Source organism: Enhydra lutris, unplaced genomic scaffold (assembly GCF_002288905.1).
Source record: "Enhydra lutris kenyoni isolate GAN:26980312 unplaced genomic scaffold, ASM228890v2 scaffoldscaffold69, whole genome shotgun sequence".
In the NCBI taxonomy this organism is placed as follows: Eukaryota; Metazoa; Chordata; class Mammalia; order Carnivora; family Mustelidae; genus Enhydra; species Enhydra lutris.
The window spans coordinates 5,948,570-5,972,958 of NW_019154153.1; the positions used below are offsets into that span (position 1 = coordinate 5,948,570).

The 24,389-nt window shown below is 42.9% G+C and overlaps 1 protein-coding gene across 1 annotated transcript; it reads left to right on the top strand.

The window, feature by feature from the left end:
* The first annotated feature begins 6,686 nt into the window (after positions 1 to 6,686).
* Positions 6,687 to 8,174, top strand: LOC111159790 (potassium voltage-gated channel subfamily A member 1). The gene has a single exon (XM_022522394.1). The coding sequence runs from the start codon at positions 6,687 to 6,689 to the stop codon at positions 8,172 to 8,174; it is 1,488 nt and encodes a 495-aa protein (XP_022378102.1).
* The last annotated feature ends 16,215 nt before the right edge of the window (positions 8,175 to 24,389 follow it).

Consider the following 24,389-nt stretch of genomic DNA (forward strand, 5'->3'; position numbering starts at 1 on the left):
CACTACTGATCAGTACTCGATTTATACTTTATCCTCACAACAGCCTATGATATAGACACTGCATTTTACAAATAAGGAGATAAAAATGTGAAATGACTGGAGTGACTTGTCTAAGATTTGAATGATTGAATTAGAAGTCATCTCTGACTTAAAAACAGGTTTCAACTCTTCCAGGATAATCTCCTTTTGAGATTTTGACAAAAAAAATCAGTTATGGACCTGGTCCTCAGAAATAAGGTTATTTACATGTACCAAAAATGTGTATAAAATTTGAGAAGGTTCACATACCCTTGGAACCCATCCATAGATAAGCCCAATGTCATCAAGAGGACCCCTGACTAATGGAGCCATCCACACCATTCATTGTCACCTTAAACCCTTGGTGAACTTCTGAACTTTCCTTCCTGCCTGCTAGTGGTTCTATTTTACTGTTTACAATTATACCTCATACCTTAAAGACCTCCACTCCTCTTCTTGTGACATTGTCCTCAGCAGAATCTAAGACGAGTCCTCATGGGCATATCCTTGCCTGGTAAGACCACTTCTCATGTCATATCTCGCCTTATCAGTACCTAGTACTTAAGAGATCCATCCTAAGAAGGAGGTTATATTTAGAACTAGTTTCACATTTTTCCATGAAAGATCATCAGAACTAATTCTATAATGACTCACTTCCAGGTTTATCTCAAATACTCAAGGACTGAACCCTGAAATACATGGTTTGTCACCACAAGTGAGCTTGGTATTGTCAGGCCATCCTGCTATATTTCCTAATCCTCTCACTTTCCTATTCTTTCACATTTCCTGCCCCTCCCCACATCTTTCAAGACCTCCTTCCCATCTTCACTTTTAGTGGATGACTTTGCTTCCCTTTTCACTGAGAAAATTACTTCTGATTGTATAAGTAAAAGTCTACCAATTCTCACAACTGCATCTACTAAATTACTTGTGTCTGAACTCTGCTATCCCTCTTCCGTTTTCTTTAGACTGTCCTTTTCCAAGGCCAACCCCTTCTTTTGGATCTTCATTCCCATTCTCCTCTTGCCTTCTCAAGAACATTGCTCCAATTTTTCTCTTTTTATTGCATCAACAATTTTTCCTTTTCTACTGAATCATTCCTATCAGCATACAAACATATTGTAATAGCTCTCATCTTTAAAAAAAAAAAAAAAAAAGACTTGCCCCTCTTTATCTTCCTTCAGCTTCAACTTCATTTTTCTTTTCCCCATTTACCCCCAAATTCCGAGAGTTGATTTTTCCCACTATAATCAGTTCTTCTCTCTCAATCTCTAACGAAGTCAAATTTTCTCAATCCAGTAGTCAATTGCAAGTTCCTCATTCTATTCATTCTATCAGCAGTATTTAACAAAATTGATCTGTCTTTCCTAAAAATACTACTCATTTTCTTTGACAGACCCTACATTATCTTGGTTTGCATACCTTACCAGTCATTCTTCACTGGCTCTTCCTTCTGGTTCTGGCTCCTAAAATTAGGATATCCTGACGTGGAATTCCTGAACATTTTTGGTTGTCGCAACTGGGAGCAGGTGCTACTAGCAGCTAGTGAGTAGAGGCCAGGAATGCTTCAGAACATCTTAAACTTCAAAAACAAAAACACCCTCTACAACCAGAAGGATCCATTCCAAAGATGAATGTGTTAAGGTTGACAAACCCTGATCTACCCAGACCTTCTCTCTGAACTCTAGACTCACATACCCAATTTCCTACTCAACATCTTCATTTGGGTATTTAACAGATAGCTCAAACTTAGCTGAAGTTTTGATTCCTTCTGCCTCAGCTCAGGTTCCCTAGAAGACAGAACCCAAGGCAAGACTTATGGTTTAATGGAAGGTGTGATCCCCCGTGCAATGAAATTAAGGAAAATGGGAAGCGAGATGAGGAAGTTAGGGTACAAATACAAGGTGGTGAGTTACCAAGCTGTCAAATGCTTCACGAGGCACAAAGAGATGCAGCCCTGTCACTAGACTATTTGGTTGTTCATCTCTGAAAAGATTAAAGGAGAAGGAATTTACCTATAGGCTCCATAATATTTCATATCTCCTACTGGGCAAGCTCCCACTGGTCCATTGAATTAATGCCTCCAAATGGCTGTGTTGTTCACCTGGACCTTCTTCCAGTCTTGAGAAACCCAAATCATCACAGTGTGGTCAACCTCAGGAGGCAGAACTCTGTTGCCCATGCACAGCTGGGTGTTCCAGCAGCAGCTGAGGTAGGGTGAGTGGCCGCAGGGCAAGAAGAATGGAAAGGCAGAAAGCATCTGAGGAGAGGCCTCAGCTGTCCACTACAGTAATAACCAAGACCCACAAGGTCTAACACTTCATGTAGCTCATATTCTGGTGAAAGAGAAGCTGTCCAATCCACTCCAGTAAATGATATCACCATCCACCTAGTTACTAAGACTACAAACCTAGGAGATGTTCTTGAAATGTTTCTTTCCCCCACATCCCTAATTCTGCCATCTCTATTTTCAAAATGTAATTCTATTCCAACCACTACTCACAAGCCTACTAGTACCTTGCTTGTTTAAGCCATCATTGCCTGTGCCACTTAATAACCTCCAATCTCATGCCTTATTTCCAGTAGCCAGAATAATCTTTAAAAGTGGCAAATCATATTATATTATGACATGGAACATATTATATTTCTAAATGAAATATTTGTACAGTGGCCCAAGAGGCTCTACATGGTTTGGTCCCTGCCTACTTTTCTGACCTACCTTCTACAACATTCCTTTCATTACTTCTTTCTAACCACATTGGTGCTCATTTGTTTCCCAAATATACTAAGCTTGCCTTGGGATCTTTGCCTTTGCTCCTACATCTATGCTTCTGTTTTCCTGTTCCCTTTTCTCTCTCTTCTTGAATTTCTTTGTCCAAATGTTACTTCTGCAAAGGCCCTTCCTGTCCATGCAGATCTATAATTGTTACTCCAGATCCCCTTCTCTTAATTTTCTTTACCTAATGTTATAATGTGTGGTTTATTTATTTTTTTTATTGTCTGTCTCTCACCAGAATGTGAGCTCCATGAGTTCTGGGACCTCACATGTCATAGTTATTACTGTCTGCAATGCTGGAATATGACTGACACAAAGGTTGGACTAAGCAAATATTTGAGTGAATACATATCTTTAGACCCCTACCAACTGTGGGCTACCTGAAAGAATGAAGAGTTCTGGGGCACCTGGGTGGCTAAGTTGGTTAAGCAGCTAACTTACTCTTGATTTTGGCTCAGGTCATGATCTCAGGGTTGTGAAATTGATCCTCCCTTGGGCTCTGGAGTCTGTTAAGATTCTTTCCCTCTTCCTCTGCCCCCTGCCCCCAAAAGAAAGGAACGATGAGCTCCTAGCTCAATATCTTTCTTCCAGTTCCTTGGAAATACAGTCCTGCTCTAAATACACCTGCTAGGAATGTTGTAAACCTCCAGATTTTATTATGCCTCCTAATAAAACCCTGAGTTTAGGAACCTGGGATCCCATGCAGTCTGCAAATCATTTTTAGTAAGACAATCTCTAAATGCTGAATTGGGGCAAGTGCAATCCACATGATGCTAGGGAGATGACAGCCTTAGAGGCATTTAAAAGAAAGAAGGGTGCTATAGGCAGAGGGAGGCACAAAAGCAGGATAGGGAAGCCCAGTATTGCTGGGACATGGTCAGAAAGTGTTCATCAGGTCTAATAGCGTAAAGTCCCATGGGGCTGTAACAGCAGCAACAGCAGCAGCAGAAACTGGGGACTTGACAGTGTTTCAGTCCACAGCTCCTTCTTTCTTTTCTCCCCTCCCCTTTCCTCCCCTCCCTTCCCTCCTTCTTGTAATAAAGCAGTACCGCAGAAAGGCAGGGGACCATGGAGTTTGTAGGATACAGGAATATTGTGTGTGAAAGGTGGGGAAAGGGCAGCGTTGAATATGGGACGGAGGAGTTTAGGAGAACTCATTGTTCGTAAAAGAAAAGTCGGGGTATGGATCCGGAGGTGTGGAGGGAACAAGTACTTTTCTTTTTCTGAAAGGAATGCTGGAGTCTGAATCTGGAGGAGGGATTTAACTAGTTCCGTACCCAGGATCTTTGCACTGCCTGGGCAACCCTGCACAGGCCTCTGCTTTCCACAAGCCACAACAGAGTGGGGAGGATACAATCACTGGCTTTGATTAAAGTGGTGGCTGGTGTAGGCGGGAAGCAAAGCGATCTGCGGTGATGAGAAGGGTGGTCCCAATGCAGCAGGGGAACCAATCAGCGGCGACTCCGGGTTCTTGCGTCCTCCTTGGAGACTCCGTAGCAGTCAAAGTACCAGAGCTGCAGGCTGCCTCCTGGAGCGCTGAGGTCGCCGAGGCGCAGCGCCTCTGGGGAAGCAGCTGTAGCGGCACTCTGAGAGCACCGCGGACGCCCCGGCTCGTGTTGCCCTGCGCCTCTGTGCGGACCCTTTCCGAAGAAGTTGCAAGCCTTGCAAGAGGCTTTCTGGAGGCACTAGGCCGAGAAAAGGGGCTGCGGGAGGAGGGACGTAGGTGGGAGGTAGGCAGGCGACTTGCTTCTCAGATTCGTTCCAATTAGCACCAAGTTGGCAGACAACCCCACAAACCCACGAAGCCTTTGGTTGCCCACAAATCGCATTCTCCGTATTTCAAAATAATCTGATCGTAAGAAAACTTCAACTCCCATCCTAGGTCAAGGGGGGACAGACTCAGCACCACTGCCTCGCAGTAACACTACACAGATAAACCCAGTTGATCAACTGCAGAGCTCTCCCCAAAGTGCGCATCTCTCCCAGTCCAGGGGAGACAAGCTGGGTCACCCCTGCAGAGAGACCCCAGCGGGAGGGGCGGGATGGCACGCAGAGCATGGCGGCAGAAGCCGATTACCGTGGGACTGCACAAACGCAAGCCCATCTGAGGAGTTTTGCCAGGAACACCGCTGCCTGCATTGCGTCGGACCTGACCATTTCCAACGTGCGATTCCTTGGGAAGGTCGCGGCCAGGGAGCGTGCGTGTGCGGGGCTGTGCACCATAAGGGAAGTAGATTGGTGGTCGGCTTTTCTGGCAGCAGGAGGAAAAAGCTGTGCTGGTAAGGGTGGGAACTGAATGACAACCCCCCTCTGCCAAGCCACCCCCTCATATTTTCCATCTACCTCCTCGCTCCTGCCCTCCCCCGCCCTCCCCAACCCACGCCCGAGTGGGCCAATCGCTGCTCCGCATTCCAGGCGCTTTCTCAGGTTTCTGCTGATCTTGCAGCGCCCAGAAATGGACCGAGCGGACCTGCCGCCGCACGCACCCTGCCCCACTCGGAGCTCCTAACTGCTCCCGGCACGCCGCGTAGCCTCGGCGAGGTCCACGCTGGGGTGCGGGAAGCGGAGGAGATCCGAGAGCCATGTAGATCCAGGCTCTTGCTCGCCCGCCTCCTTTGGGATTGAATCAAGGGCTCCCATAGTGTTAGGAGGGGGCGAGAGTGCTGTTTATCGTCATTTGCTTCCGAGCCTCGGGAGAGGGTGGCATTTTGCTTTTCCGCCCCGCATCCTCCGGAACTCCCTGCACCAGCGAGAGGACGGCGTCTCTAGGTTGCTGGCGACCGGTGAGAATGGGGGAAGGGAACGGACATTTTCGCCGTAGCGGCTCGCTCAATCGATTGTCCCACTGAAGGGGCGTAGGACGAGGGGGTGAGGGCGGCGACTTTGCCCCGGCGCCTCTCAGATGCTGCCGCGGCTCCGGCCGCCGCTCCCGCCCGGGTACTGCAAAGGCGACCTGCCGCATTCCTACTGGGGCTCTCCTCCGACTCAGCACCGCCCCTGCGCCAAGCCGGCCGGCCAGGTAGGGGGCTCCCCAGTCCGGGGCTGCAGAAGCACGGGCAGGGGCGCGGGGTGGGGGAAGCAGAGGGTGTGGGGATGCTGCCCGGCACCTGGAACTCCCCGGGAGTCTCTCGGCGCTTTCCCGATCTTTAGTTTAACGAAGTTGTAAACAGATCGGTTGTCGGGCATTGGGGAAAGTGGGATGGAAGAGCCCAAACTTGGATTTCCGGGTGTCTGCGTGTGTCTGTCTGTATGTGCTAACCCTAGCAAAAGTCCAGTGCTTTCTAAAAAAGCTAGAGGTCTGTGCTCTTCGGTGTCTGTAGGTCCGTCCCATCTGAATGCTTCTGATTTTCTACCCCCGTATCACTTTCTATTTCTCTGCAGCGTCCATCGATCGCCCTGGTGGGAGCTTAGAAGGCGGCAGGCGAAGAGGGGTAGGAGGGGGGAGAGCCAAGGAGAAGCAGAGGGGGTGGCAGGCGAGGGGATCTGCTGAGCTGGCTCTGCACCCGGTCCTAGGAGGGCTCACGGAAGGGAGGGGAGGACAGGGTGACCCCCGAAGTGATGGCCCGGTCCGCTAGAACGGCACTGCGCTAAGGCACCTCGGAGCAGGAAGATACACCAATCCTCCCCCCACTCCACCCTCGGCAAAAAGCTACACCCAGGGCCGCAGGCGAGGGGGATTCCAAACTGAGTAAAAGGCAGGGTGGAGGGGAAGGTAAGGAGAAGTGAAGTCACAGATCTCTCCACCTGCTGGCTTTGAAGCCCTTTCCCCTGAGCGTGGGGAAGCTGCGCACTCCGGTGGGGGGGGCGCTTGGGTCCCCCCCACCCCTCCTCTCCCGCTGCTTCCCACCCCCGGCCTTCTCCTGGTCTCTCACCCCTGCGCCCTGCTTCCACAATGACGGTGATGTCTGGAGAGAACGTGGACGAGGCTTCGGCCACCCCAGGCCACCCCCAGGATGGCAGCTACCCGCGGCCGGCGGAGCACGACGACCACGAGTGCTGCGAGCGCGTGGTGATCAACATCTCCGGGCTGCGCTTCGAAACGCAACTCAAGACCCTGGCGCAGTTTCCCAACACGCTGCTGGGCAACCCTAAGAAACGCATGCGCTACTTCGACCCTCTGAGGAACGAGTACTTCTTCGACCGCAATCGGCCCAGCTTCGACGCCATCCTCTACTACTACCAGTCCGGGGGCCGCCTGCGGAGGCCGGTCAACGTGCCCCTGGACATGTTCTCTGAGGAGATCAAATTTTACGAGCTGGGCGAGGAGGCCATGGAGAAGTTCCGGGAGGACGAGGGCTTCATCAAGGAAGAGGAGCGCCCCCTGCCCGAAAAGGAATACCAGCGCCAGGTGTGGCTGCTCTTCGAGTACCCTGAGAGCTCGGGGCCCGCCCGGGTCATCGCCATCGTCTCGGTCATGGTCATCCTCATCTCCATTGTCATCTTTTGCCTGGAGACTCTACCGGAGCTGAAGGATGACAAGGACTTCACAGGCACCGTGCACCGCATCGATAACACCACGGTTATCTACAATTCCAACATCTTCACGGACCCCTTCTTCATCGTGGAAACCCTGTGCATCATCTGGTTCTCCTTTGAGCTGGTGGTGCGCTTCTTCGCCTGCCCCAGCAAGACAGACTTCTTCAAAAACATCATGAACTTCATCGACATTGTGGCCATCATCCCCTATTTCATCACCCTAGGCACCGAGATAGCCGAGCAGGAGGGAAACCAGAAGGGCGAGCAGGCCACTTCGCTGGCCATCCTCAGGGTCATCCGGTTGGTAAGGGTTTTTAGAATCTTCAAACTCTCCCGCCACTCTAAGGGCCTCCAGATCCTGGGCCAGACCCTCAAAGCTAGTATGAGAGAGCTAGGGCTGCTCATCTTTTTCCTCTTCATTGGGGTAATCCTGTTTTCTAGTGCAGTGTACTTTGCCGAGGCGGAAGAAGCTGAGTCGCACTTCTCCAGTATCCCCGATGCTTTCTGGTGGGCGGTGGTGTCCATGACCACTGTAGGATACGGTGACATGTACCCTGTGACAATTGGAGGCAAGATCGTGGGCTCCTTGTGTGCCATCGCTGGTGTGCTGACAATTGCCCTGCCCGTACCTGTCATTGTGTCCAATTTCAACTATTTCTACCACCGAGAAACTGAGGGGGAAGAGCAGGCTCAGTTGCTCCACGTTAGTTCCCCTAATTTAGCCTCTGACAGTGACCTCAGTCGGCGCAGTTCCTCCACTATCAGCAAATCTGAGTACATGGAGATCGAAGAGGATATGAATAATAGCATAGCCCATTATAGACAGGCCAATATCAGAACTGGCAATTGTACCACAGCTAACCAAAACTGCGTTAATAAGAGCAAGCTACTGACCGATGTTTAAAAAGCCAAGCAAGCAAGCAAACAAACAAACAAAAGCCCCACTTAGTAGCTTGAAAGACTTAAAAACAAAACAAAACAAAACAAAAAACCAAACAACAAAAACCCTAGTGACTGACATCACTGTTTGTAGATACTTTACTAATTAGTCTCTGAATGCTCTATTTAACTGTCAATGCATTGTTGCATTGTGGATTTTGGGGGATGACGAACCAGAAGCTTTCAAGATACAAGAAAAGAGAAGCTATTTTCATTTTATTAAAAAAATGGGAAAAGAAAGTGTATTTTCTAATACTGGTTTAAAACAATTCAGTCCATGAGCTAGTCTAGGTAAACTAAGATTCATATGCTTCCCCATACTGAGACGTTTTTAATCCTTCGGCTTCTTTAATTTTTTTTCTTTTAACTAGAAACCAGATGATCATTTAGAAATATAAAATTTCAGTTTGCATGGGACTCCATTATAAAACTTTTGCAAACCGCACAGCACATTTAAGACAGTGCATCTGATGTATTATATGTAACATGATATACCAGCCAAAATGGGCAATGAACAAATGTTGTTTTTATTTTGACCAACCTAACTGTATATGACAAGGTGAAAACACACACACACACACACACACACACACACACATGCAAAATTACTTAAGACTGGTTCATGAAGCACCTTATAAATCTGATACTCGTCCTGGTCTTTAGGGATATTCCCTCTGCCCCATTCCCCTTCTAATCCAAACTCTTCTCTAAGAAAAAGATAACTGAATTACATTAATTGATTCATCTGCAGTGCTGCTAAGTTCCTCAACTGCAGGTGAGCCAAACACAGGTCTTTTCTCACCAGTCCTGCACTCTGAACCCTGGCCTCCAGAACTGGATGTAAAACCTTAGCCTCCTTATTGCAAGAGAGCACAAACGGAACTAAATGTAAGCATGTTTGAATCTGATCATATTTATTTTATAATCGCATGCCAAGAACGTTAACTCAGACAATAAGGGATAAGCTTACGTTGGAATCAACTCTTCTAAAAATACATCCTCTTTCATTTGCATTCACCGAAAGTGCACTCCTTCATTTATCCACTATTTTATTAGTAAATAAAGTACTGTATTTAAGTGCATATGTTAGTCAGATGGGAACAATAACTTTTTGGAGCTCAAAGCATGTTCTCTTATTCAGCATTATGGCCTATTTGATTAAGGTGTACCTTGAATTAATTAATGCATGATTTCAGTAAAAAAAATTTAAATCATATAAATTAAAAGTTTGTGGGATGAAAACCCAAAAGAAATAATGGGGGGGTGGGGGGTGGGGGGCACTCAGTTGATTTTCCTGCCTTCGCTCAGGGAAATGTCAGGTTTCTGTGCAGGTGTAGGCAGAGAGAGGACCAATATGCCCATCCCTTAAAGGGAAGCTATGTGGAAAACTAAATAAGTCATCAAGGTATATATAGCAACACCTAAGAACAAGTATTCTTTCTAGCTGAAAATAAACACAAGCAAAACAAACAAACAAAAAAGGTGCAATACTGCATGTTTTTTGGTGCATTCTTAGGATGTAAGTGAACATGTTTATCTCTTGTATGCATCCAAAGCAGAGCTGATTTCTTTTTGCAGTCATGATTTGAAGTCTGTAGAGACTTCAGCCCTCCCCTTGAGGCTCCCTGAAGAAACTCAACCAATTGATTTAATAGTTGCTTAGTGCCTTTATCCTGTACCCACAGTGAACTGCAGAAAGTGCCTCCATTAATACAGCTGAGATGTTATGTAACAAAAGGGAGGAAGGGTTGAGGCACAGATATTTTGCTTTTGCTTTTTCCACCCTCACTGTCTCACTTCACCACTGTGAGAAGACCACACCATCTGAAACCTGGGAGAGGAGAGATCCAGGAGGGTGCTGTCTCTCTGGCCATCCGCTGGACTTGGTCCCTTTGGCAGCCTGATCTGGGATGTAAACTGGGACCCGAGACCCATCTTCGAACTGGACATGAACCGGGAACTTGTTTTTTCCCCTCTCCTTCACCAGAAGCCAATATTCAGTTTTGGGGAATTTGTTTTCTGTCAAGGGCCGCTCTGGACTTGCAAGGCTTCCTCAGGTCCAGCGTAGTGTTCCATGCAAAGCTCCTTATTTCTCCTCTGTTAGCAAGAGCACTCTGCAAATCTCTGATTGTCTGATCTTTTCAGGCATCAGTGTGGATGTGGGAACACTGAATTCATAATAACTTTTCCTGGGCCTTCCCTCCCGGCCCACTCCTTTTAGATATTTTCTATGATGCTCCTATGATCTTTCCGCCTGGCAGTCACTTCACAGGGTGAGCATCTAACTTCTGCTGCCCCAGGCACTCAGCCCAGAGAATGGTGGGGACCCTGAGTCTAGCTGAAAGAGAGTCACATAACATAGGCCTCTGGGGGCCCAGCAACTGTCCACCAATGGAGAGGCACTCACAGCCTTTTAAGGACACCAAGGTGGGGAATCTTCATTCTGCACTTAGCATGTGGCTGCCTGCTGCTGCCCACCTTACATTCCTGCCCTGCTTCTTCTGGAAATCTTCCCTGTTACTTCCAGCCCTTCCCCCACCTTATCCTAGAACTAGCAGTGAGGCAATAAACCAAGAAGCTAGAGTAACACCCAGACTGGCTGACTCAGTTGAAAGAAAGAACATGGATATTTTGTTTTCCCATGCGGCTTTTGTGAATCTGTAAGACTGATGTAACATCACGGAAGACAAGGGGCCAAGGATTGCACAGCATCTGACCACAGGGCATTAAACCCTCCCCTGTGATGTTTCCTTCTCTTTTGAACCTTGACTCATCCTGGCTATTCCTCTCCTACCTGCTTAAAAGTCACCAGTTGGGAAAAAAAAAAGCCAACCTCCCCCAAATTTCTGGGGATATCTTGATCTTTTAATTAGACTTTGAGGTCTAGGACACACAGAACTTGAAACGCTGCACTCTGTCAACAGCAATAATCCACTCAGTACTATGGGATGGATGGGTCAGAGGATGAGAAAAATGGGACCAAGACTGATGAGACTGGCTTTGGCTACCTGGTATACCTCTCACAGATTTGCTGGACTGGGGTTCTTCTGCATGTGTTACAAGAAAAAGCGCTGCATGCATGAGCCTGTCAGCCTGGGATCTGGGATGAGTTGTTATGAAGTTGGGTGGTAGGGGGGAAATGAATGCTGCTTATCCATCTGTAGCTCATTGCAACCAAGTCAGTAGGAATGGAGTACAGGGATTATCTGTGTAGCATAGGCATGCAAAGTTTGACAAAGCTCTTACTTACCCCTTGCACTGTAATGTGCTGAAATGTTTTTGTAGACCTGAAGGTGCACTTAACAAAACTGCCTATTAAGGAATGACTATCTTTTGGTTTACTTACTTCATTTTATTTTAGTGGGCTTTTTACCTTTGAATCCCCATCCTCGGTCTTGAGCTTTCATGGCTCATGTCCTGAATACTTGTTTTCTCCAGAAGGAGAGACTTCTGACATGCTAATAGCCATAGCTCAGCTCTTCCAGTGTTTCAGGGCCCTAGTTCAATAGGGTGGCAAGTGGAAGGGTTGGGTCCCACCAGGGCTGTTAGCCATCCCAGCATCTCTGAAGTGGTTAACTCACCTCAAGTGATCTGAATTCGAGAGACCAAAGACATTAATTCCCTCTGTCCTCAGATTTAGAGAAGTCAGATTGTAGCTAGGAAAGCTTTTTGTTTTTCCATCTCTCCTTCCCCATCTGTGCACAGCCCTCCCTTGCTCCCCCTTTGAGAACTGAGTACTGATTATCAGTTAAAGGTTCATTTGGAGTGTGTTAGTGAGTTAGCCTAGCAAAATCAAATGAACCAATGGCATATTCTTCTGGAATATGGCTGATGGACAGTTGTTTCTCCAAAATGAAGTTGTACATCAGGTTTAGATTCCACTGTGGTGGAAACAAAGCACAGGTTATATCATAATCTTGACTCACTTGAGAATCAAAAAACAAAGAGGCAAACATGTAAACGGTAAGTGAGCAGATTTCTTTAAGTAGAAATTTGATTTAGTCCATAAAGGGCCTTCTTTATGTTGTATAGAGTTACAGGTTTTTCAAATTGGTTAACATCTGAAGAGTCAGTAAAAACAGTTTCTTAACCCTCCCATTTAGTATAGGAGACCTCAAAACACATGCTTTTTAACAATTTTACAATTAAATTCCTTATTTGGTAGATTGCCTTGAACACAAAGGAGAAAGAGCACATCAGCTGAAGGCAGTTCCCCATTTTCTTCCAGGGACAATTCATTCCTGGGAGAGGTGAGAATTGGTGGGTGGTAACCATCCATAGTATAGAATTGTTAGAAAGAATATTAACTGCCAAACAGCCATTTTACTTTCCTGTTTTGTCAAGAAAAGATGGAATCTTTTGATGTTTTTGTTCATTTCAAGAAGACAAGTAAACAAATGAAAATTTTTAAACCAGACACAACCCAAGCTGAATTGCAATCTCTTATCCACTGTGTGGTGTCTTAATATTCGTATTTATATTATGGAATTTCAGGGTATATGCAAACACGTTCAGCATGACTCAGGTAAACCTCAGAAGAATGTACCTTACTTATCATTTTTGTAAAGAAGTGGGCAGGAGCTGAGTTGTTAACTAAAACTGTTGCATTACCTTGGGTCACTGTGCGAACTCATTCAGGGTATAGGTGTAAATCTCAAAAGTCTTGGGATCCAATGCCAGTCTCTTTGCTCAGGCAAATTGACCATGGGCTTTCTTGGGAAGTCCAATGTGTACATAAGGGGTGAGGCCCTGTTGACCTCAGGACCATTAGCTTTAAGGAGATTAGCCCTAGTCCCAGTGATTTTTATGTAGGAGCTAACTAGGAGTTTACTTTTTATGACATGAGACTTCACAAAGTTTAGAAGAGTTTTGTACCATAATCAGAGAAGAAGAAGAAATGGTGTGAGGAAAGAAAACAAAACAAAACACAAAAGACCCCCTGCAAAATATTCCAGGTCAAAAGTTGTCTCCTTTCCAAAACCTGCAGAAACACCTTTCTTCTCTTCAGTGCACTGTCTGGGAGCTGTTTAGGCAGCAGCCATAAGCCAAGAGCATGGACTCTATATGACATACCTCCAGCATTAAAGATATGGTATTACCAAGGTTAAAAACTAAAAATTGAGTAGTATTAATTTAAAGTGCACCATCAGGACAACAAACCATTGAAGCTGAAAAAGCACTACTTTATTTCTTGAGTTTGCCAGTTGCTTAACCCTTGAGTTAAGGATGTGTCTCATTTTCACCTGCTGTGCATTTCCCCTGCCCTGTTTAATATGTCAGGTAGAGGACATTGAATGTTATGAATTGAGAACCTAACTGAAGCGCATAGTTTCCATCTATGCAATTTTACTTGCTTCTGTCACTTTACGATCTGTTCATATTTGGCATCAATTAAAGATAATTTTTAAGGATCTTATCAAGGACTATCTTGACTGGTTATTTGTCTCTTGTTTAACTGGTCTTTAGGGTGGTTTTTCCTGTGGGATCTCTTTAAATAACATCATGAATCTGAGATAAAATCATGAAGCAACCTGGTTTTCTGTGAAACTCATGTACTATATTTCCTGTGCAAGGAAATGCATTGGGGTTGAATCTTGATAATAAATTCATACTTTGGTCTCAGGTAGGATCCCCAGGAGGGGCCTTTGGAGTTTGGCCTATGGAAGCAGTGGGAAATCAAGCTCTGAAAAGGGGGGGAAAAAAAAAGAAAGAAAGAAAAGAAAAGAAAAAAAGAAATGAGTCCCCAGGGAGTAAAGTAGTTGATTATATTCGCTTCAATTGTTTTTTATTTGAAATTGTATTTTTCATTCACAGTCTAAGCCTCTTAGAAAGGATAGTGTGCATGACTGTGTGTGTGTGTGTGTGTAACAGTGCTGTGATCTGGCATCAACTAACTTGATAGTTACAATACAGTGTTAGAAGCGATTTTGATGTGAAAAAACAAAGCGATTGCTAGTTGTTGTTTACATAGACTTTTCCCACATAGTTCAGTGTGTGGTTAACATTTCTTTTTTCCCATTTTTTTTTTTTTTTGAGTGACTTGTTGGTGCATTTCCTTTTGATTCTTCCTGATATTTAGAGGTTCTCTTTTCTTCACTTTGAATATCTTATTTCATACAAGCTTCTTTCTGTCAAACCAAACAAGGTTACATGCTTTATGACAGGTGTCTGTTATATGTCAAATGCGTAGGGTGGAATAGAATTGCATTGCATTGTGATGGGTTCAAATTGTAAGATTTGGAGATGAATCTTACTTTTGCTGTAGAAGTTGCTACTGAGAGTAGATCATGAGGTGAGGTAGGTTTCCCATGATTTTTCTGTTGTGGTCAGAAAACAGACCAGGCTGATCTCTGACAGAGAAAGTGAGAGAGAGCTAGAACCACACCAGCGGTGTGGGCAAAGGAGCCAGGATTTTGACAACCCTGAGTGTGTTTCTCAAAGCTTGGCTTTGGAATGGTCTTCTTGAAGCACAGACAGACAGATTCAGGTACTTGCACCAGTAGGACTATCATGGAAGCTTTGCTATATACAGAATTTCAAAAAGAAGGTGAGTGAGTTTTAAGGGATGCCAATCAGAGGACTCAAAAAGAGAGAGCTGGTGCAATTTGATCCCAGCCACTCTGTCACTGGATAGGGAAACTGGCTGCTACTTCCTGCAGTTAGTCTAGATTTGTAGAGCCCACCAGACTGGAATGTGGAGGAAACGTTAACCGTGAGGCTGAACAGTGTGTCCATTGACAGTCCTATGCAGATAAGGCAGCATGGTCACTCTGACTGACTGAAAAGCAGCCCTTGAAACAGGTTTCAAAACATGTCATTGAAAACATCCTATATTAATTAACTGAATTTAATATACCATCAATTTTAAGATACACTGTTTTGACGTATTTGTAAGAGAGAATATGGGCAGTTATGATGTGCCACTGTATTGATTCATCCCAATTGTAGAGATGTAAAAATGTACAAAAAAAAAAAGTATCTTAGAATTGATGAACCACCGTGATTCAAACATATGTCCCCTTTTATTTCCTGATGTGGTAATAGCTTTGAATTCTAAACCCATTCAATTTGGCAGTTCCTTCAGACCTGAACCATCTCTAGAGCATTTAGGTCTTTTCTTCAGTATCTTTTAATCCCACGGTGTTTCTGCTCAGCCCTGCCCTTAACTTTGGCTTTGTGTAGATGCATACCTGAAACCCTGTCTTCATGTCGGTTAGCATCCAGAGATCATTCACCCAATGAAGAACTTAGATCTCATCATGTCTGGAAGGTGTGCTGTTTCTGTTCCTTCTTCCCTTGCCCCTTAATATTGATTTCTTTGTTATCAGACAGTCGAAACCTCCTGCAGCCCTTAGCTTTTGTCAAGTTGAAGGCAACCTGACACCCTCATTCCCAGGGTGGTGTGAATAGCAACACCTCTAGTTCATTTAGCTCTCTTTGCAGTTTTCAAATCACTTCCACATTCATTATATTGCTTTATTTCACTTGGCGAATTAGGTATGGCTGATATTGCTATCCTTGTCTCATAGACCAAGGGATCTGCCTCAGGTCTCTGGGTGGAAGGAGCAATCCTGGGTTCATTGATAATTCCATGGCCCACGGCTGGCACATGACAGGGACTCTAGGGTTTATTGAGCTGATGGAATGCTGAAAGGGTAATGCCACGTGCTAAAGAGAAACCAGTGGGCTTTGCTTAGGGCTGTAGGCTCCTTGAGTCTTTAAATTGCTCATTTCTAAAATGGAAACATAGGGGTGCCTGTGTGGCTCAGTTGTTTAACATCTGTCTTCCGATCAGGTCATGATCCCGGGGTCCTGAGATAGAGCCCTGCATTGAGCCCCACAGGGGGCTCCTTGCTCAGCAGGGAACCTGCTTTTCCCTCTCTAGCTCCCCCTGCTTGTGTTCCCTCTCTCACTCTCTCTCTCTGTCATCAGTAAATAAAATCTAAAAAAAAAAAAAAAAAAAAAGGAAACGTAATAGCCCATAAGGTTGTGTGGATTAAATGAGATGATATAGATTAACATGTTTGGTAAATGCTAATGTTTCCTATAAGTATGAGATATGAATAGATACGTTATTCATTAGAATGAGGAACAAAGGAGTAAGGGGAGGAGGCTTCTGGATGATTCCTTCCCAAACAAGGAGCTATCCTTTAAAGGAAGACTCCGGGGGAATCAGATGCTTAGTTCAAAAATAATAGTATTATGGTAGAGTCTGAAGACTTGAGGGGCAGAGAGACCTTTTCAGTAAGGATCTTTAGTATATCCTGCATGTGACAGCAGTCATGCCTCAGCCCCACAGAACACTGAGCCACTATTTCTGGTTCTGGTCCTCCCCTGCCCTGTGACATAACTTTATTCTACATCTTCAGACCCAAATATCACAAGCAAACTCTGCTGCATTATAAGAGAAGGAGCCATAAGGTATCTTCAGTAATTTGCATCCCTTCTCATTGCCTCATTTCTCTCATGTGCGAAATATTGTGTGATCTAATTTTTTCTTTCCACCTGTGAATATTGAGAAATAAAGCAAGATGTTGTTTGTAAAGTTTTCTCATATGCTTGTCTGAGAGATATTACATAAATATAAAAAATATTCTTAACTTCTCTGCTAAAAATAAAATAACCCTTACAAGCACACATGAGTCAATATAGCCTTTTCTTGAATATCACAATATTACAAAGATCTTTATAAAAATGTATAAGTTATCTCTACAGTGATCCAAGCTTTCCTTTTTAAAAATGATTGGATAAAGTAGCTCTGATTTAAATGGCAGTGAAATTTTATTTGGTGTTCTCAAGGAATTTAACGTAATTAAGGAGCTGATTATCTATTAGAATCTTTGGTTCATGCAACATTTTTCTAGAGAATAACATTCAACAGCTACATTCTCTAAACTTTTAATAATTTTTTAAAAATATCATTTACATGAGATATTCATGTTTGCTGAAATAGATAACATATTTCCATGTTGTTTCAAGTGCCAAGGAATATATGCATTTTAGGAATGTTTTGGGAGAAGCTAATTCCAATTGAAATGTATTTTTTCAGAATTGAAATCAGAGGATGATTAATGAGTAGGGACTTGAACTTGGGATAATTACATTTTGAGCTCAGGACCAAATCCAACTTTTATTAATAATGCTCATTACTGGGGCGCCTGGGTGGTTCAGTGGGTTAAGCCTCTGCCTTCGGCTCAGGTCATGATCTCAGGTCCTGGGATCAAGCCCCGCATCAGGCTCTCTGCCCAGCAGGGAGTCTGCTTCCCCATCTCTCTCTGCCTGCCTCTCTGCCTGATTGCGATTTCTCTCTCTCTCTCTCTCTCTGTCAAATAAATAAAATCTTTTTAAAAATGCTCATTACTCAATGTATTGAGTTAAGAGTGTTTGGAAATCCAAGGAACTTCATCTCTATAGTGATGATTGCTTTTTTTTTTTTTTCCCATTCCATACAATATCATTATTTCACTGTTTCTGGAAGGAAGTAATCTTGTTTTATGTGAATTTCAAAGAGAATCTCTCTGAGACTAAGGTTTACCCCATCAAATATTCCCTCTTCATTAATAAGGAAACATTTTTTAATCTTAGAGAAGTTGTGTGCATGTCAATCTTAAAAGATGGGATATCTAGCTCTGTTTTTGAAAGATCATGGATTTGGCTATTTGTAAAGGACATTTCTAGTTAAGACAGAATGGTTTTCTTTTAAGTTTCCAGAGGACTGAAGGTCACATTTGTTGACATTTAAAAAATAATGTTTATTCTTAATGGATAAAGATGAGTACTTGAGTACTCCAAACATCATTTAATCACAGGTTTGGTAATTTAAAAAGAAACAGAATAATTTATAGCATACATAATTAGCATGTTGGAAGAAAAGTATTTGTCCTCCGCAACAGTTTCCAGGTTGTGCATTCAAGCAGTGTTTCAAGCCAAGACACCCACTGGATGTACAAAAGGAGGTCATTTAGCATGAAAAAGTAAAATGCTTGTTTTTAATTATCATTCTCAAGGGTTTTTAGCAAGATATGACGAATAAAATGAGAATAGTATTTTACTTTCCCGAAGGCAGAAAGTTTGGCCGTGATGACTTTCAAGATTTTAGTTTTAAGATGGATGGTTGGGAAATGGGCTCACACTAGGGAGATTTGAGACTCCGGCTCATCTGTTGTGTAAGAAGCAGTGTATTAAGTCACTCATTAATTACTCATGGTTATTATGGTGACTAAAATAGTGCGCCCATCAGTTAATGCTGTTTAATGTTAAGTGATGGGCTATTATGCTGTTTCTAAAAAAGCCGTATAAATTGTGTTATGGGTCAATTTAATGCACTTAGTGGTCAGTGAAGTTGTGACTTGGATTTCTAAACTCAGGACTAAATTATCCAAGAATTTTGCTAGTGTTCAGCAAGATAAATTTTTTTTGTTATCACAGATTTTATAGAGTCTTGCAAAGAAGAAGAGGAATTCATCCGATTTTAGGGTAAGATGACCTTGGGGAGCCCTAGAATTCTAATGTTCAGATCTAAAGAATAACATTTTCATAGGTCCTAAACCTACTGACCTAAAGAGAAGATGATTACAGGTCATTTTTAAAAGACAGAGCCTTCTAAAGTGAATGAAGATGGCCAAGTTTCATTTAAATGTATTTCATTTATTTCTGATGGTTTTATATTAGGTGCAATTTCCACTCTCCACATAAATTATACAATTGCTCTGTGAATGAAAATTCTGAACTTTTCACCCATTACAGCAATTCCCAGTTTCCCTGCCTGGGCTGATATTTAACCCTCACTGTATTGAGCTTAACTCCCCAGTTTAGTAAACATGGTAGCTGAGATTCTTCACAAAAACCATTTTTCTTGATGTTCTCTCCTTTGGGAAGAAGTCTTTATTATGGTTTGACAGAAATTGTAATTTTAACCATTGATAGTTCATTGATAATTGCATTCTTCCCCAAAACCCAAAAACTGAACACTTCCAGAAAATACATTTTCTCGTCTTTTCTGTTTGAAACTGGATTGGCACATTTTTTCACATACATTCCTGCTTCTTTTAGAGGTCAGATGTTGGCAGTTCATTTTTCTCAAAAACTGTTATTCATATTCTTAGTTTATCTGGGGTTTGATTTGTTAGAGTATCATCTTTTGGATTGGTGTTTGTAGATGCTATAATATTTTTTGAGAGTCTTAAAATTGTTTTACTGGCACTTCAGTGGTGTTTACTTTTCAAGAGCAAAGGTGGGAATAAGTCTGGGCACTTAAAGATGTAGAAATAGAAATTTATCTCTTCCTTATTATCCCTTCCTTCCTATGTACAATTAAGTGCCCATACATCACTTATTTGGGGACCCTGATGTCTCTATTGCCAGGAAAATGCGTATCACCGTTCCCAGCTCATGTATTTGCATGTACACACACACACACACATACACACACACTGACCTCTACTCATCTACCTATAGGTATCACTGTATTATGGGCATGTTAGCCCCAATGCGGTAGCACCTTTAACTGATGTTAATGATTTATCACCACTACCTTTTAAGTAAGCAACACACACATATATAAAAACACACAAAGATGTCATGATAAAGTTTTCCATTTTAGAGTTCAAGAAACTGCAATTCAAATGAAAGGGGGAAAAAACTGCAGAAATTGGGGGTCCAAGGATATTCTCCACTGGGCTCTGGGTGCTCACCACAGTGAGTGTGGTGACTGTGTATCTGATCCTTTCTTGCTTGGATTTATGCTTCATTGCTCTCTGGACAGGCTCAGTGGCAGAGTGTGGCCTGGAGCGGACAGTATGTACGTGGATCATCTCTGAACATTGTTCTCTTCCTGCCTGGGCCAGTTCCTTCCACTTTGATAAATTCAAAAAGCATTTATTTTCTGTTGTGTGGTCCTGTTCACAAAGTGACATTCCTAAATGGAGCACTAAGCTGGAAACGTCTCTTGGATTTACAGAATTTGGGTCTATGGGTCCATGTCATGACTCTTGACTCCTCTAAGACTTTGTTTGCTGCTTCGTAAGTGTAAGTGATAACAAGAATACCTGCTCCGGCAGTGTTACTCGCCTGACTCGTAAATATCAAACTATGTTGATACTTTTTTGGAAAAAGGTGTTTTACCTCCAAAGCCTGGCAACATTCCTCAAATTTGGATGAATCAAAGACTTGTCATAAATCAATAAAAATTTAAGTGATATAATATACTAAAGTAGAGCACGAGTATTAGTAGTATTTTAATCCATTGCTCAGAAAACTTGGACCCACCCTGCTTTATTGAGACTCTTAACTTGCAGACCACAGAAAAGGTGCACTTTTGCTTGCTGTATATGCAAATACCCCATATTTAATTGTGTCTTGGTTAAAGGAGTGTAATAAGGGTTCCTTTTTTGTCCTTATTTATAAGAAACTTTCACATACATGATCTCGTTTGACCCCTCCAGTGGCTTCTGGAGATGGAAGGTGAGGGATAGATACTTCTTTCCACTGCAGGTTGAGTCCCCCAGGGAAAGAGACTAGGAGGGGGAGATGCCATGCAGAATGATTGGTAGGAAGTGCTGTGGGATTATACCTGAGAGGGGAGAGAAGGCGGGGTTCAGCAGAGGAAGGTGTAGGGCCACAGTACAGTCACAACAGTGGCTCTGCCAGCCCAGTAGGGAACTCTGAAGCCAAGATGGTCCTTCCGAGTTGAGCTTAGGATGGCTGAGTTGGGACAAGGGAGTCAGCCTTTACTTGTTCTTGCTGACCCATCTTTGGATGAGGCTGTCTTGAGAAGGAACTTGACCTTGGATGAGGTCATTGTCTGCATTAGAGGCAATTCCCAAAGAAGGCTGATAGCTGAGGGCACTCCTGGCAGCTGGGGGGATGAGTTTTTCAGTTGTGAAGTGGGCTTGGGTTGTGCATTGGAGCACCCAGTACAGAGGACATAATAAACCTGTATGCGGCCAGAGGCGAGGTACCAGCATACCAAGAGGGAGAAAGATGAACAATAAAGCAGAGGAACATTCAAAAGTGGGATCATCAGCTTCTTATAATCAAGAAATTACTGTAGTTCATAGATTGACTTGTTAAATGGACAAAGTGCTCTAAGGCCCCTGGAGGTGTTCCCTTCTAATGCACGCTAGAAGACATCTTCCCGACTAGCCTGAGCTCTCCTGTATGGATCGAGTTCAATTATTAATCAGGAATGATGGGCAATGCTGGCTAATGCTGCCTAATGGCATGGACTGGGTAATTGCATTCCTTTGTAATGCATGTTCAGAGCACAGGTTCAGATGGTATTGACATGGTCTGCTCCTTGCTTCATCTGGACACCTCTGTGGTATAATGCTTTGAGATCCCCATAAAATGCACCAAACCGCTTGTGCGACTTAATGCGTCTGTGTAATATTAGCACTTCCTCTTAATGTGTCACATGGATGACAAAGAAGTGCCTGGAAGGGAGTAGGTGGGAAGGGGGCTTTTAAAAGCAAACTCAGCCCATGTGGCATATCACCGTGCCCCTAAGTGTTTTTGTGGCCAATTTAGAATTACTCGGCGTGGAGTCCATACACCTGCATCCTCCTTAGGAGACTCAGCTTGGCATTCTGTCCAGAAATTACAAGATTATTTAGATCTTTCATTTGAAAACAGATCTCAGAGGAACTAATTGTTTGGGCAGCTTTGCACTTGAATATGAAAAACTTCTAGGTTATGGTGATTAATGGTAATTCTGATTATTCTTGTGTCTCTAACCTGCTAACAGGAAATTTGCATTTGCTGGTCGCACCAGAAGCAGATCTGATCCAAAGTAGATTTGAACCTACTCAGAGAACAAATATGATTCCCCAAACATCTGTCATTCTGTAGTATCGAATCACAGTTGTGTTGGAAATCTAGATTTTTGTTATTTTGAATCCTAAACCATAGCATTTTGATACTTAAAGTGTAGAATAAAATGTCACCTTCTTTTGGCTTACGTAGTAAATCATAAAAGCCCATGGATCTTTGCATTTTATAAACTAACCATTTAAGGAGTAAAAGTAGATTAGTCATATGTAAGGCAAACCAGTTTTAGAGGTGCGAAAGACCCTATAAGGTTTAGATTTTTCTGGAATCAATGGGACATGAAGCCTGCTGGTCTCTGGACAAAAGAAGAGGGAAGATAAAGAAGCTGCCACCTCAGAGGTTTGGTTCTCTTGCCTTGTTGTTGGATATACAGTCTCTGTTTCAATGTGTGTCTTTGTGCAGTATTTTTGTGCTCTTATTTACTTTTCTTTCTTATTTTTAAGTTTTTCTAGCCACCAGTGAAACAATAGCTAAATATGACCCTGTTTCAGACCAGACTCCTCTAGAAAAGTGACCTATGGGAAAAGCTGATTTGGAACAGAGAAGTATATTTCTTTCTGGCACTCTAGAAACATCATCACTGTCATTTGATTCTTCTAGAAATATGAGCTAGTCTCCCATATGTATTCCCTTCTTTAAGGCATAACAAAATCAAAAGGACTCTAAATAAAAGAGGTCATTAGCATCTCAGTGAAGGAAAGGTTTATTTCTATGGAATCAATGGAATAGACATAAGGAACCATAGGGATAGATTGGATTTTGTAAATATAGAATATTTGCTTCTACCTAAGACTCCACTGATCCACTCTCAGAAAGGTATTTGCAAGGATGTAAGACTCCCAGTCACCTGCTCTTTTGCTGAATTCCCTTGTGACTGATGCCATATATGTATAAGATGTAGATCTATACTGACCAAGGCAGTTTGGTGAGCATAAGGTGTAGACAAGAGCTGTAACAGACTAAAAATCTAGACAACATCCAAGACCTGGAATATTTTTAGTTGCTGTGAAATGAAAATTTATTGGGTGTTAGCTACTTAAGAGAGAAGATAAGATATCTTTACTATAGAGTTTTCTCTGTGTCTTTGCAGCCACAGGGTAATGGCAGCCCCTGGGCTTCTTGGTAACATCTTAGGCAACATTTCCATGAGAGTATTCTTAACCCAGGGTAGCATCACAGAGGTCCTGGTGTTGTCAGAAGGGTGGGTTTTAATTTGGTTTGGTTTCGGAACCAAAATCTAGACTCAGAAACCGTTTACTGTGTTACTGTCGGTGTGCCCAGTAGCTCTTATAGCTGTTCTTTTTCTTTTTCTCTTTTTCTTTTTCTTTCCTTCCCCCTTCTCCCCCTTTCTTCCTTTCTTCTCCTCTCCTCTCTTCTCTTCTCTTCTCTTCTCTTCTCTTCCCTTTCTCCTCCCTCCCTCTCTCTCTCCTTCCCTCCCTTCCTTCCTTTGTTCCTTCACTCCTTTCTTCTTTTTTCTGAAGTGTTAAGAGACAAGACTCCATTTCTCCTGTAGCATGTTGTTCTTTACATCGAGAAAAGCCAAAACTGTTATTGGACTTTTTCTCAATACTCAAGGTCATAACATTGGTGGTAGAAGAGATGGAGGTCAGAAATTCCAATTCTCCAGCTAAGATTTAATCACATAATCTTGTACTGCTATGAAGATAAGTGATCTGATGCAAGTTGGGAAAAATGGTGTAAACAGTAATTAATTATTTTATTTTTTTGCTCATTTTAAGTCATTCTATCTGAACACAGTGGTGGTTTAGCTTGATGTGTGGAACATTCATTTAAGCCAAATTCAAAATGCATTTGTTTTTATGAATAGAGATGTATATAATTTATTAAAAAAAATCTACCTTTTCATAAATTTGTTGAGGTCTTCCTAGTACAAGATGTACATGATTTTATATTTTACCAGTGCTGTATATGGTAATATTAAATCATTTTTTTTAGTATATCACACTCTATTTTATCAGCCCAAGCTTTTAGCCATAAAGGACATAAAATCAGGCTTGGCTAAATAAAAATTTTAGCAAACATAGAAGACTGGTCTACTGTTTTAGATTTTTGGTATTATTATTCCCTTCTTTAAAAGTATTCTTTCCCACTCTATAAAGGATAAAGTTCACATTCCTCAGTGTATTAAAGTAGGACATTAACCCTCCAATCCAGGAAAACTCCCATGAAAGAGCTTCTCTCTTAAGTAGCTAGCACTCAAGAAATTTTTATTACATAGTGTCATCTTATGTCACTTTAATTTGTGCAACCTATACTCCCACATCACCCAACTACTCACCATTTCTAGAAATTTCTACTCAACATTTGTGGAAATGACATTAATGATATATTT